This window comes from Protomyctophum parallelum (assembly GCF_964188405.1).
Source record: "Protomyctophum parallelum genome assembly, chromosome: 22".
Classification (NCBI taxonomy): domain Eukaryota; kingdom Metazoa; phylum Chordata; class Actinopteri; order Myctophiformes; family Myctophidae; genus Protomyctophum; species Protomyctophum parallelum.
This window is the reverse complement of record NC_139714.1, coordinates 35,998,335-36,011,534: the sequence shown is the minus strand read 5'-3', so window position 1 is coordinate 36,011,534 and position 13,200 is coordinate 35,998,335. Positions and strand designations below refer to the sequence as shown.

The 13,200-nt window shown below is 45.0% G+C and overlaps 1 protein-coding gene across 2 annotated transcripts in view; it reads right to left on the bottom strand.

Annotated features, from left to right (window-relative positions):
* Window positions 1-13,200, bottom strand: part of osbpl8 (oxysterol binding protein-like 8) — a gene marked incomplete at its 5' end in the record, with an annotated part of 166,617 nt that overhangs the window by 81,419 nt on the left and 71,998 nt on the right. For both annotated transcript variants that reach the window (XR_014568794.1, XM_083757795.1), the window contains one exon: window positions 11,111-11,147. Coding sequence is in view for 1 of the 2 variants with exons in the window: in XM_083757795.1 (XP_083613921.1) it covers window positions 11,111-11,147 (37 nt within the window). The remainder of the gene's footprint in view (window positions 1-11,110; window positions 11,148-13,200) is intronic.

Below are 13,200 nucleotides of genomic sequence, written 5' to 3'. Positions count from 1 at the left end.
ACATTATAGTGGCTATAGGCCATTATGGGAAATGTACACCAACTCATTTACCCCAGAGAATGTTTTCATTCTGGATAAAATCATAAAATGGTCTATGGTCTAATAATTAGGGGGTCCCATAGCCTTGCTGCCTTGTAGACCTTCACCAGTGGGTGGTGCTATTTACATTCTGGGCTAAATATTATACAACATCTCATGCAGATATTTTTATTCACACTGATAACGTGGCTGTTTTTGACCTTACCAAAGTGTCACACCCACTCGCTCAGGCCTGCTGTCAGTCGCTGAGCCCTGCTGTCGGAACTGGCTGAAAACCTGGAGGTGTTCTGGAAGCCGTCCAGAACTCCAGGGAGGGGTTCAGGTGTAGGCTGCCTTGACGTCGACATTTAAAAAATGTCTTCTAAATCCTGACTGTTTCCTGAAATACCACATGTTTCTATATCAGTGGGGCTCAATATTTCATGTCAAGAACCCCAAAAATTCTATGTAATTGGCTGCCGACCCCCATCTGAAAATATGTTGTCACCCCCCCCCCCCCCCCCCCAGAAGCAAAGATTTGAGTTAAAAAACGTTCGCGCTGAAAGAATATATATTCAAAGATTTGTGCCACATTTTCACGATTTTTCAAAATGAGGAGACCTACAAGCTCGTAGATCTGCTATTTTTCAACAGTTAAAGCATAACATAATGCTTAATACATCAAAAGGGGTTCCCCGCCCAGTTATGGGTTAAGCAAACTATTGAAATTAGAGTGAACAAAATGGAATTGATGACACCCCTCCTCCTGGGAATCATGCCTGTACAGTAAAAGTAAAAAAGACAGTAAAAGAAGCACAGCATACCATACAACTATACTAGTTCTGAGTATGGGTAAGTGTGGTATTAGTGCAGTGTATGAACTTCTATCAAAAAAGATGAATGTGTATATTAATACTCCTCAATCAAACACTGCAGACTCAAACCTGGAAAAATGCTAACTGATCAAAGATATAAGTGTGAAAACTGATTACACATTTCACAGAACATAGCAGCCAGGAAGAATGAAACTAGCATGCCGACACTGCCAAAGACATTAAGAATGTGAAAGTGTGAATGAAATGCACAATCTCTGTAAAGCGCCTTGGGTAAAAGGTGCAGCCATATAAATGCACCATTTTACCATTTACGGGCATCGATCACGAGGATGTCCCACACAGACATACGTGGATGTAATGAGGAAGTTAAGTGTGGAATGGGGCTGCAAATTCACTCAGACCTACAGTATGCTAGATGGCTACAGGAGAACATCTGTCATGGTACGATTGGAAAACCAGTCGGAATGAAAAGGTTGCACTCGAAAGGGACGTGCAGAGAGTGTTCGAGGGGCAGGGGCTGAAATCCTGCAGAGGGACAAAAATAGAGAAAATAGCTGATCTACAAGCTCACAGAGCTTGTAGATCAGCTATTTTCAGGGGCGCAACCCAGCACTCTTTAGCCCATTCTGACCGGGCACCCATTTTGGTGTCGGCATCATGTTATGCTTTAGCTATTGAAAAATAGCAGATCTACAAGCTCATATCGCGCCAACGAGTGGCGTGATACGAGCTTGTAGGTCTGCTATTTTTGAAAAATCGAAGAACGACTGACATTTTTTTAGTATCTGATCTCAGGTCAGAATGGGTTAATCAGACCAGTGTGTGACCAGTGGAAACCTCGTATGAATCTGATCTCAGGTCAGAATGGGTTAGCTAGTGGAGATGCAGGTGTAACGACATGGATTTAGAAGCAAATTTGTTCAACGCAAAATACTGCGTTCAAGTTCAGGAGACTTCGGAGAAAAAGCAATTCTCCTGAATGCTGCCTTTCCGGCATGGCATGGCATGGAAAGGAGTGGCATTTGCATTTCTTTCCCCATGTAGTAAACGCTGCATTCGGAGAGGAGAGGGCAGTTGTTTTACAGACGGGTAAAAGGGCAGGGACCGAAGCCCCCTTTGATGTCTATGTGTGCACGTCCCCGTGCACTCGGTTTCACCGTCGGAGGCGGAGCCGCCTGAAGGAGGCGGAGCCGCCTGAAGGAGGCGGAGCCGCCTGAAGGAGGCTTATTGAGCCACGTCGACATGTCGCGCAAAACGCCGTGGTCTGAAAACCCACCTCTTCGGACTCCATCATGGCCCGTAGCACTTGACCTAGCCTCGACGACCTTACAGGCGAATGCAAAGGCTCAATTTATGTAACTTAGATAGCATTTTATGTAGACTTAGATTGCATTTTATGTAGACTTAGATAGCATTTTATGTAGACTTATATTGCATTTTTATATCTGTATATGCATAGTTAAATTATTACATTATTATTATGATATTCCACTGTTACGTTCTTAGCTTACGTATGATTAAACTTTTTTACGTATATGATGTATTGCCATGCTTTTTTGTTCTTGCTTAATGTAAATGGCTCTGGATTAAGACTGAGAGCGTCTGCTAAATGCCTAAATTGTGACGTCCTTTTCTGATGGCAACAACACATGCAGGTGATAGCTCTCCCTTGCAGGGGCGTTATATATTGACAGGGCGACATGGCGTGATCATCATCACACATCATGCTGTTCATAGACGCCTCTTCCAGCTAAACCACCAGCTCAGTGGCCTTGTGGTTAGAGTGTCCGCCCTGAGACTGTGAGGTTGGGGTTCGATCCCCGGCCGGGTCATACCAAAGACTCTGAAAATGGGACCCAGTGCCTCCCTGCTTGACACTCAGCATCAAGGGTTGGATTTGGGGGTAAGTCCCTGCGACATACTAGCGTCATGTCCAGGGGGTGTACTTGTACATCAAGCTGCCTCACGCTACAGAAACAGGAGATAGGCTCCTGCCCCTATGGGCCTCATGGCTACAGAAACAGGAGATAGGCTCCTGCCCCTATGGGCCTCATGGCTACAGAAACAGGAGATAGGCTCCTGCCCCTATGGGCCTCATGGCTACAGAAACAGGAGATAGGCTCCTGCCCCTATGGGGCTTACTTTACTGTACAATTTTGAGCTACTTACTTCTTCCGGCTAGGATGTGGTGAGGTAGGACAGGTCAGATTGGGATTGCAGCATGCAAGTGAAATGAACACTGACGTTCTAATGCTATTCCACCAGGGGGCGTTAAACCTTGTTTTGTGAAAAGTACTCACCCACCCAGCCAGATGTAAACAAAGTGCTGTTTATAGATATTGTTGGTCGCTCTAATTGTACAATGTGTGGGATTTGTGTTGGTTTGTCATTTATCATCCAGGCAAGCAGAGTGATCATTATTATCACTATTATTATCTACAGTTCTGCCGGTTAGTGCATGTTCTGATATTCCTAAAGTGAATATGATGAAAAATAATGTTTCCCAATGCTCTAGTCGATATATTATATATATTGAATATTAGGCAAATTGTAATGTGTCTGATGGGATTCCACTAGCTCCAATAGCTCATCTTTGCCATGGCGAGTCTTAAAAGAATCCCCAGTCCATGGTCCAAACGTTCGCCCGAGTTTCAAAGTTGGATACAGTAATTTACTGCGACATACAGTATGAGGACAAACGGCATCAAAAAGCATGTAGCGATGACATTCACTACAGAAGAGGACACGTTATTTAACTCATTTAGACCTGAGATCAGATTCTACAAAATGTCTTCTAAATCATGACAGTTTTCTATTATCATTATGTCAGTGGTTCTCAAACTATTTCATGTCAAGGACCCCCAGAAAATTAATATATGTAATTGGCTGCTGCGGACCCCCATCTGAAAATATGTTGTTCCAGGAAATAGAAATAAAAACTTAAAAAGTAATAGCTAAAAAGAGTACATGTCTACAGCAAGAGGAATGCAAAAACAGAATAATGTAGACTATTATGTTAACTAACACCTGAGTGCACACCATAATGCAGGCTGATACAGTCACTGGTGCAAACATACTGTAGACAATGAAGTTCTTTATTTATTTGTATTCCCACGATTTTGCAACCCATTCAATTATCTAATGTAACGTACACGATATGTTAACTAACACCTGAGTGCACACCATAATGCAGGCTGATACAGTCACTGGTGCAAACATACTGTAGACAATGAAGTTCTTTATTTATTTGTATTCCCACGATTTTGCAACCCATTCAATTATCTAATGTAACGTACACGATATGTTAACTAACACCTGAGTGCACACCATAATGCAGGCTGATACAGTCACTGGTGCAAACATACTGTAGACAATGAAGTTCTTTATTTATTTATTTTTATTCAACCCAGTCAATTATCTAATGTAATCCTGGGCGCTACACTTCCTCTGCCAACCTGGGGAGAGCAGCGGATTGACCTCATGCCTCCTTCTATGCATGAGGAGTCCAAGCTGCTTCTTTTCACCTGACAGAGGAGAGTTACCCCGTTAGCGTGTGGGAGGAACACGTTATTCCGACCAGTTCCTTTCCCCTCCATCAGGCGCCCCGGTTGCCCAGGGGGGGAGGTAGTTTAGAGACCAGGATTACTGCATGTTTTTGTGAGGGTACCTAACTACCTACCCTATAAAGTTCTTTACAAGCACAATGTTCAATTAATGTTGATCTGTGAAGTGGTGGTGGTACGTTAATACGTTTATCAGGACACTTATCAGCCAAAGCTGATAAACGGACCGTTTCCATTGCTGATTATCCTCTTCCACATTTTAATTGCACACGCACACGCACACGCACGCACACACGCACACACACACACACACACACACACACACACACACCTAGAGTGTCTCACAGCCAGCCCATCAACCTTCCACTTTATAAGGAGATGAGATGAACAGCACACGATAACATTTCCATTTTTATGTGAGTCTAAATATGGCCGATGCACAGCAGGGACAGCTTTTTTTCCATTTTCAAAAAGAGCTGACAGCAAGGACAGCATATTGCTTGCTCAGTACTGTAGTATATTATGGGCAATATACTCTTTGGAGGAGTATATCCACCATTATGAATGAATAGAAAAGATGTCATCTCATCAGTCATCATGTTGTTTAGCTAGACATTAATGTGTCACTTCCTACCATAGACTGTAAAATAAATAAATGTATTCATAAATGCAATGTGCCATTTAGCTCTGTCTATAACACCTCTCATGGTGGCTGCCTTTCAGAGGCAATATGCAATTAAACCATTTTGACCTGAGATCAGATTCTAAAAAACGTCTTCTACATCCTGACAGTTTTGTCAGTCGTTCTTCGATGTTTCAAAAATAGCAGACCTACAAGCTCGTGAGCTTGTAGGTCTGCTATTTTTCAATAGCTAAAGCATAACATAATGCTAACAACAAAAGGGGTTCCCGCCCCAAAATGGGTTAAACCAAGCAACCCGGTGACAATAATTGTTTGGGGATTGCTTCTGATTGATTAAAGGCATGTGGCAAGTTAACATTTCCATTTGAAGCCTTCATAGTACTTGGCCTCCATAGGAAGTCAGGAGACTACTGTCACATACATTGTGTCCAATGTATTTGTGTTTAGTTCATAAAGTTCACATAACTATAACTGGCTGCATTTGAAATTAAATAAAAAAGGTAACTTTTCAGTATTTCAATTCAAAAATAGCAAAAAGATATTCAGGATTTCAATTAAAATAGAGCAAAAGAAATAGCTGATCTACAAGATCAAAACGTGTTGCGGTGCGACACGTTTTGAGCTTTTAGATCGGCTATTTTTACTACGACAGTTAATATGCAAAGTGGCCCCTCTGGAGTGAGTGTGGAGATATAGTGGCCCTCTGGAGTGAGTGTGGAGATATAGTGGCCCTCTGGAGTGAGTGTGGAGATATAGTGGCCCTCTGGAGTGAGTGTGGAGATATAGTGGCCCTCTGGAGTGAGTGCGGAGATATAGTGGCCCTCTGGAGTGAGTGTGGAAATATAGTGGCCCTCTGGAGTGAGTGTGGAGATATAGTGGCCCTCTGGAGTGAGTGTGGAGATATAGTGGCCCTCTGGAGTGAGTGCGGAGATATAGTGGCCCTCTGGAGTGAGTGTGGAGATATAGTGGCCCTCTGGAGTGAGTGTGGAGATATAGTGGCCTTCTGGAGTGAGTGTGGAGATATAGTGGCCCTCTGGAGTGAGTGTGGAGATATAGTGGCCCTCTGGAGTGAGTGTGGAGATATAGTGGCCTTCTGGAGTGAGTGTGGAGATATAGTGGCCCTCTGGAGTGAGTGTGGAGATATAGTGGCCCTCTGGAGTGAGTGTGGAGATATAGTGGCCCTCTGGAGTGATTGTGGAGATATAGTGGCCCTCTGGAGTGAGTGTGGATATATAGTGGCCCTCTGGAGTGAGTGTGGAGATATAGTGGCCCTCTGGAGTGAGTGTGGAGATATAGTGGCCCTCTGGAGTGAGTGTGGAGATATAGTGGCCCTCTGGAGTGAGTGTGGAGATATAGTGGCCCTCTGGAGTGAGTGTGGAGATATAGTGGCCCTCTGGAGTGAGTGTGGAGATATAGTGGCCCTCTGGAGTGAGTGTGGAGATATAGTGGCCCTCTGGAGTGAGTGTGGAGATATAGTGGCCCTCTGGAGTGAGTGTGGAGATATAGAGGCCCTCTGGAGTGAGTGTGGAGATATAGTGGCCCTCTGGAGTGAGTATGGATATATAGTGGCCCTCTGGAGTGAGTGTGGAGATATAGTGGCCCTCTGGAGTGAGTGTGGAGATATAGTGGCCCTCTGGAGTGAGTATGGATATATAGTGGCCCTCTGGAGTGAGTGTGGAGATATAGTGGCCCTCTGGAGTGAGTATGGATATATAGTGGCCCTCTCCCTCGTCACCTGTGGCCTATGGTATATACTTAATTAACTGGAGTCCCCCAGGAGCCTATACAATAAATTATCCGCTGCTTCCCCCCCCCCCCCCCCCCCTCTACTCGAACATTCTTCAACAAAAATAGCCGACCAACAAGCTCATAAGTTAACCCATTGCAAACGTGACGCATTGTGAGCTTGCATATCTGCACGTTTTTGCACAAGATTTGCCTCTTTGCAGAATGTTCGCCTATCATGGCATGACATGTCCAGAATAGCGATGCTTAGCGAGTCGCTTGTCTGCTGGAAGCCGAGGAATTAGAATAGACCGCAGTCTGTATCGTTTTGATTTTCAGCATGCATGGTAATTTGAGCAGGGATGCGAGAGACTCAATCAAAACTGGTCACTGGAGAGAGAGAGAGAGAGAGAGAGAGAGAGAGAGAGAGAGAGAGAGAGAGAGAGAGAGAGACGCATCTCACAGGCCTTCCAAAACGAAGGACTGTGAAGAAGCAATCTGTGTCGAGTGTGGACTTTAGAGACAATCAGGAAACACTGTGGATACGTGACACCTGGTTGGGTATGAACAGGCCCTGTGGGGAAGCTCATCAACACCATCCAAGTACAAGGCTTGTCTCCTCCTGTGGTGGGTTTGTTTACCACTCTATTCTGGGCACACTTCACCTTTAAAAGCCATCAGACTGAACACCGCTCGTATGACATAATGCATAAGGTAAACAGGCTGTAGCAGCAGTGCCGTTCGTGTGCACTACTGTCGTAGTACTTGACCTAGCCTCGACCTCCTACAGGGGTATGAAGACTGTAGACTGTAGACTTAGAGAGAGAGCAATGTATGTACTGTAGACTTATAGCATTTTATGTAAACACAGCACTGTATAGTATATATATATGCATAGTTTCATTATATACCTGTAGATTTCCCACTGTTACGCTCTTAGCTTACGTATGATTCATGATAACTACTAATACTTTGATGTATTACCATGCTTTTTTTATTCTTTGTTCTTGCTTAATGTAAATCGCTCTGGATTAAGAGTGTCTGCTAAATGCCTAAATTGTAAATTGTGTGCTAAACAGACATCACGCCAGACATCACAGACATCTGTGCCTGTGTTTAAGTCACTTTTAAAAACTCACCTCTACACAGAATGTTTTGTACCCTTTCTATAGGAGGTTGGACATTTTCAACTGCTGCTATTTTGTCTTCTTTTCCTTTTGTGTTTCTCGTTTTCAAACTGCTCTTGACTGTGACTTGCTATAGGCCTATGTTGTTTGTGTTTTTTAACCTAGTACTGTACAGCACTTTGGAACCTTGTTCTAAAAGGTGCTATATAAATAAAGTTCATTATTTAAAGCTCTCAATGGTCTCGCACCTTCCTACCTACATGACTGCCTGCCTAAATATGTCCCAAACCGCCCCCTAAGGTCTTCCACTGCTGGCCTGCTCGCTTTGCCTAAAAAAATGGCAACTAAAAAATACGGGGAAGCAGCTTTTTGCTTCTACGGGCCGTCGGCATGGAACAAGCTCCCACTGTACCTTCGTCAGGCAGCCTCTGTAGACATTTTTAAAGCTCAGCTCAAGACCCACTTCTACAACATTGCCTTTAATTGATCTTTTATTTGTCCTCACTGTACTGCATTACTGCTTGTTTTTTAATGTCGTTGCCTTGCTTTTCTTTTATTCTCCATTGTTCTGTAAAGCACTTTGAGCTGCATTTCATGTCATGAAAGGTGCTATACAAATAAAGTTTTATTATTATTATTATTATTATTATTATCATTATCATCATCACGGAAAACGTTTCTGTCTGTACGTTTCTGTCACCAGGCAGTAAAAAACTCACTTCAGTGGCTAAAGCTATACTTTTATACCTTTTCTATGCCTGTGATATGTTGGGCAACTTACATGACAGGTGAGAAAACAAACCCAGTGTTGCTGATGTGTCAAACTGGAAAATTAAAAACCCCTTTGCAAAAACAAACAAACAAACATATTAATGACGTTTAGAAGATTTAGAACACGTTTCCTGAGGTTTTTATGTGTGGAATAGGTTCTCCACAAGGTGGGGCAGTTCACCAAAGCATTATGGTCATTGTAAGGGGCGGCGGTGGATCATGCTAGCCTGGGGTCCACCTATGCTTTCTCCTGTCGGGAGAATCTAGACGCAGCTGTGCGGAATGAGACAAATTAATTAGAGCGACGGTGTGCGTCAATTTAACAAAGGTGCAGACGATCAGAAATCTGCAGAGAGTGATCGACGTTGGTAACCGCAAGGTTGCCAGTTCGAACCCGGGCTACCCAGAGTTAGTGTCGAAGTGTCCTTGAGCAAGACACTGAACCCCAAATTGCTCCTGAATTGCTGGCTAGTGCCTTGCATGGTTTCCGCCACCATCGGTGTATGAATGAATGGGTGAATGTAATGCACAATCTATGTAAAGCGCCTTGGATAAAGGCGCTATATAAATGCACCATTTACCATTGTAGTAATCCAGCAATCCAGTCAAACCCTAGTCAAACACACAGACTTCATTATTTTTCTGGCCATAGGGTGCAAATGTCATATTGTGCTACTGTTATCTACTACAAATACTATTAACATTGAGTGACTGCAGTTTCTTCCAGTGGTAAAATGTCCCTTTAAATCAGAGCTAATTAACAGACAATGGCCCTCATTTATCAACGCGGTTTACGCCCACATTTGGGTGTACACCACACATTTGGGTGTACACCACACATTTGGGTGTACACCACACATTTGGGTGTACACCACACATTTGGGCGTACACCACACATTTGGGCGTACACCACACATTTGGGCGTACACCACACATTTGGGCGTACACCACACATTTGGGTGTACACCACACATTTGGGCGTACACCACACATTTGGGTGTACACCACACATTTGGGTGTACACCACACATTTGGGTGTACACCACACATTTGGGTGTACACCACACATTTGGGTGTACACCACACATTTGGGTGTACACCACACATTTGGGTGTACACCACACATTTGGGTGTACACCCCACATTTGGGTGTACACCCCACATTTGGGTGTACACCACACATTTGGGTGTACACCACACATTTGGGTGTACACCACACATTTGGGCGTACACCACACATTTGGGCGTACACCACACATTTGGGTGTACACCACACATTTGGGTGTACACCACACATTTGGGTGTACACCACACATTTGGGTGTACACCACACATTTGGGTGTACACCACACATTTGGGTGTACACCACACATTTGGGCGTACACCACACATTTGGGTGTACACCACACATTTGGGTGTACACCACACATTTGGGTGTACACCACACATTTGGGTGTACACCACACATTTGGGTGTACACCACACATTTGGGTGTACACCACACATTTGGGTGTACACCACACATTTGGGTGTACACCACACATTTGGGTGTACACCACACATTTGGGTGTACAGTACACATTTGGGTGTACAGTACACATTTGGGTGTACACCACACATTTGGGTGTACACCACACATTTGGGTGTACACCACACATTTGGGTGTACACCACACATTTGGGTGTACACCCCACATTTGGGTGTACACCCCACATTTGGGTGTACACCCCACATTTGGGTGTACACCCCACATTTGGGTGTACACCCCACATTTGGGTGTACACCCCACATTTGGGTGTACACCACACATTTGGGTGTACACCACACATTTGGGCGTACACCACACATTTGGGCGTACACCACACATTTGGGCGTACACCCCACATTTGGGCGTACACCCCACATTTGGGTGTACACCCCACATTTGGGTGTACACCCCACATTTGGGTGTACACCCCACATTTGGGTGTACACCCCACATTTGGGTGTACACCCCACATTTGGGTGTACACCCCACATTTGGGTGTACACCCCACATTTGGGTGTACACCCCACATTTGGGTGTACACCCCACATTTGGGTGTACACCCCACATTTGGGTGTACACCACACATTTGGGTGTACACCCCACATTTGGGTGTACACCCCACATTTGGGTGTACACCCCACATTTGGGTGTACACCCCACATTTGGGTGTACACCCCACATTTGGGCGTACACCCCACATTTGGGCGTACACCACACATTTGGGCGTCGGCCTCGTTGAAAACAATGTATTTCCAACTCCAGCTTGTCTCAGTCCAGGCTGCATGAACGGCGCTCGGCTTTCGGCCCCCTCAATATCGTAACTCTTCTATTGGATGGCTCTGGGTAGCCCCAGGCCCCCCCCCCCCCCCCTCCCCCAAACTGAAATGTTATTGGCTTACCTGATGTGGCAGGATGTTCTTTGATCTCTGCATGTTGCTGGAGGAGTGGAAGGATGGAAACACACACACACACACACACACACACACACACACACACACACACACACACACACACACACACACACACACACACACACACACATAGAGGGGAGGGGGAGAGAGTGGTTTGATGCGAAAAGAGGGGATATCCAGGTGGTGTAGTCGATCATACGTTGGCAGAGGTAGATGTTGGTGGAGCGAGGTTGGTGGTGGGCATGGTGGTGGTGGAGGCAGCAGGTGGTGGGCAGCGAGGTTGGTGGTGGTGGCGGTGGTGGAGGCAGCAGAAGAAAGAGAAAGAGAAAGAAAAGAAAAGAGAAAATAACAGACGTTAGTTCAACCAAAATGCAACGAAGGACACAACGTGACAACACTGGGAACAGAACAGGCCTGCTAACGGAGAGGGGGAATGAACCGGTTTGGATGGTGGGACAGAATTGCCCAATCTAAGCTGGCCAGAAAGGGTACAGGCTTTAGTTTAGAGTTTAGAGTTTAGACATACTATTGGTCCGACAAACAAACCCTAACCGCAAGCACGAAACACACATGTATTGCTTGTGAGGACCACCACCGCACGCACGCACGTCGGGCCCCAACCTGGGAGTTTTATCCCAGACAGATAAAAACAATACGACTGATTAGTTAATCCAGAGAGGAGAAAGTACTAATGAGGATTTCTTATAGGTTACAGCCACTGATGGAGAGGATATAGACAATACTATGAGCTGCTTACAACCAAAAAGACAAGCAGATTAGAACGGAGGGGTCACAGAAGGGCAAAGGTTTCAAATAGACCCCTGCACTGCGATTACGACCCTGTGGGACCCAACGGGAATCTGGCAGGAGCTTTGGGGGAAACGGTTGCAGAACATTGCCGACCTTCGGGGTGCTTTTATTTAACTGCCACTCCTTGAAGGAGAGAGCTCCAGTTTTCCCACATCTTCTCTCCTGTTCCGAGTGTCCATAGTCCATACGCCTTCACATCTCAGGTCTCACTCCATAAATATACAGTATACATGCCTGCCTACTGACTGTACATACACAGTACAAGCCACAACGATCTCTACTGCCAAATCATGCTGAGGAATCACAGTACATATACCCTCAACAGTCTGTCAGCAGATATCCAGCCCTGTAACCAACCAGCAGCTCCTTGAGGAGACACACAGACAGACAAACAAACAAACAGTCGTCAACGTTTTACCAAGACTTCAATTCAACCAGAAATCTAGACATATCGGCTCATTTACACAGGAGAGAAAACAGACCAGCATTTCAATGAGTTATTAAGTAACCTGTCGAAGCAGCGTATATCAATGAGTTATTAAGTAACCTGTCGAAGCAGCGTATATCAATGAGTTATTAAGTAACCTGTCGAAGCAGCGTATATCAATGAGTTATTAAGTAACCTGTCGAAGCAGCGTATATCAATGAGTTATTAAGTAACCTGTCGAAGCAGCGTATATCAATGAGTTATTAAGTAACCTGTCGAAGCAGCGTATATCAATGAGTTATTAAGTAACCTGTTGAAGCAGCGTATATCAATGAGTTATTAAGTAACCTGTCGAAGCAGCGTATATCAATGAGTTATTAAGTAACCTGTCGAAGCAGCGTATATCAATGAGTTATTAAGTAACCTGTCGAAGCAGCGTATATCCAAACTGGGTAAAAAAAACGTTTCCACAGTAAACCGTGTGACAAAGGTTTCAGTGAGAGTTCGACAGGGGGGGGTGGGGGGGGGTGAGGTTGGCTGCCACACTGAAGGCTCTGTCCCTCAAGGTTCGCTTGCTTGTTTGGAGAATAGAGAGGAGGTCCAAGTCTGTGACAGACTAAATGCACCATTTAGAGTACGTTTATGGAGGAGGCCTGAGAGCTCCTGTGGAGCGCTGCGACATTTCACAGAAGGAGTAGTTTGTAACAGACAGGCCAGTGGGCCGGGCAGGGTGACGTTGGGTTGGTGGGGGTGAGAACTATATGGACATACTGGAACCTATCCAGGTACAAAATGCGTGAATGAGGTTCTCAGCCATGGAGTCGGAGAGTGACTGTCGAAC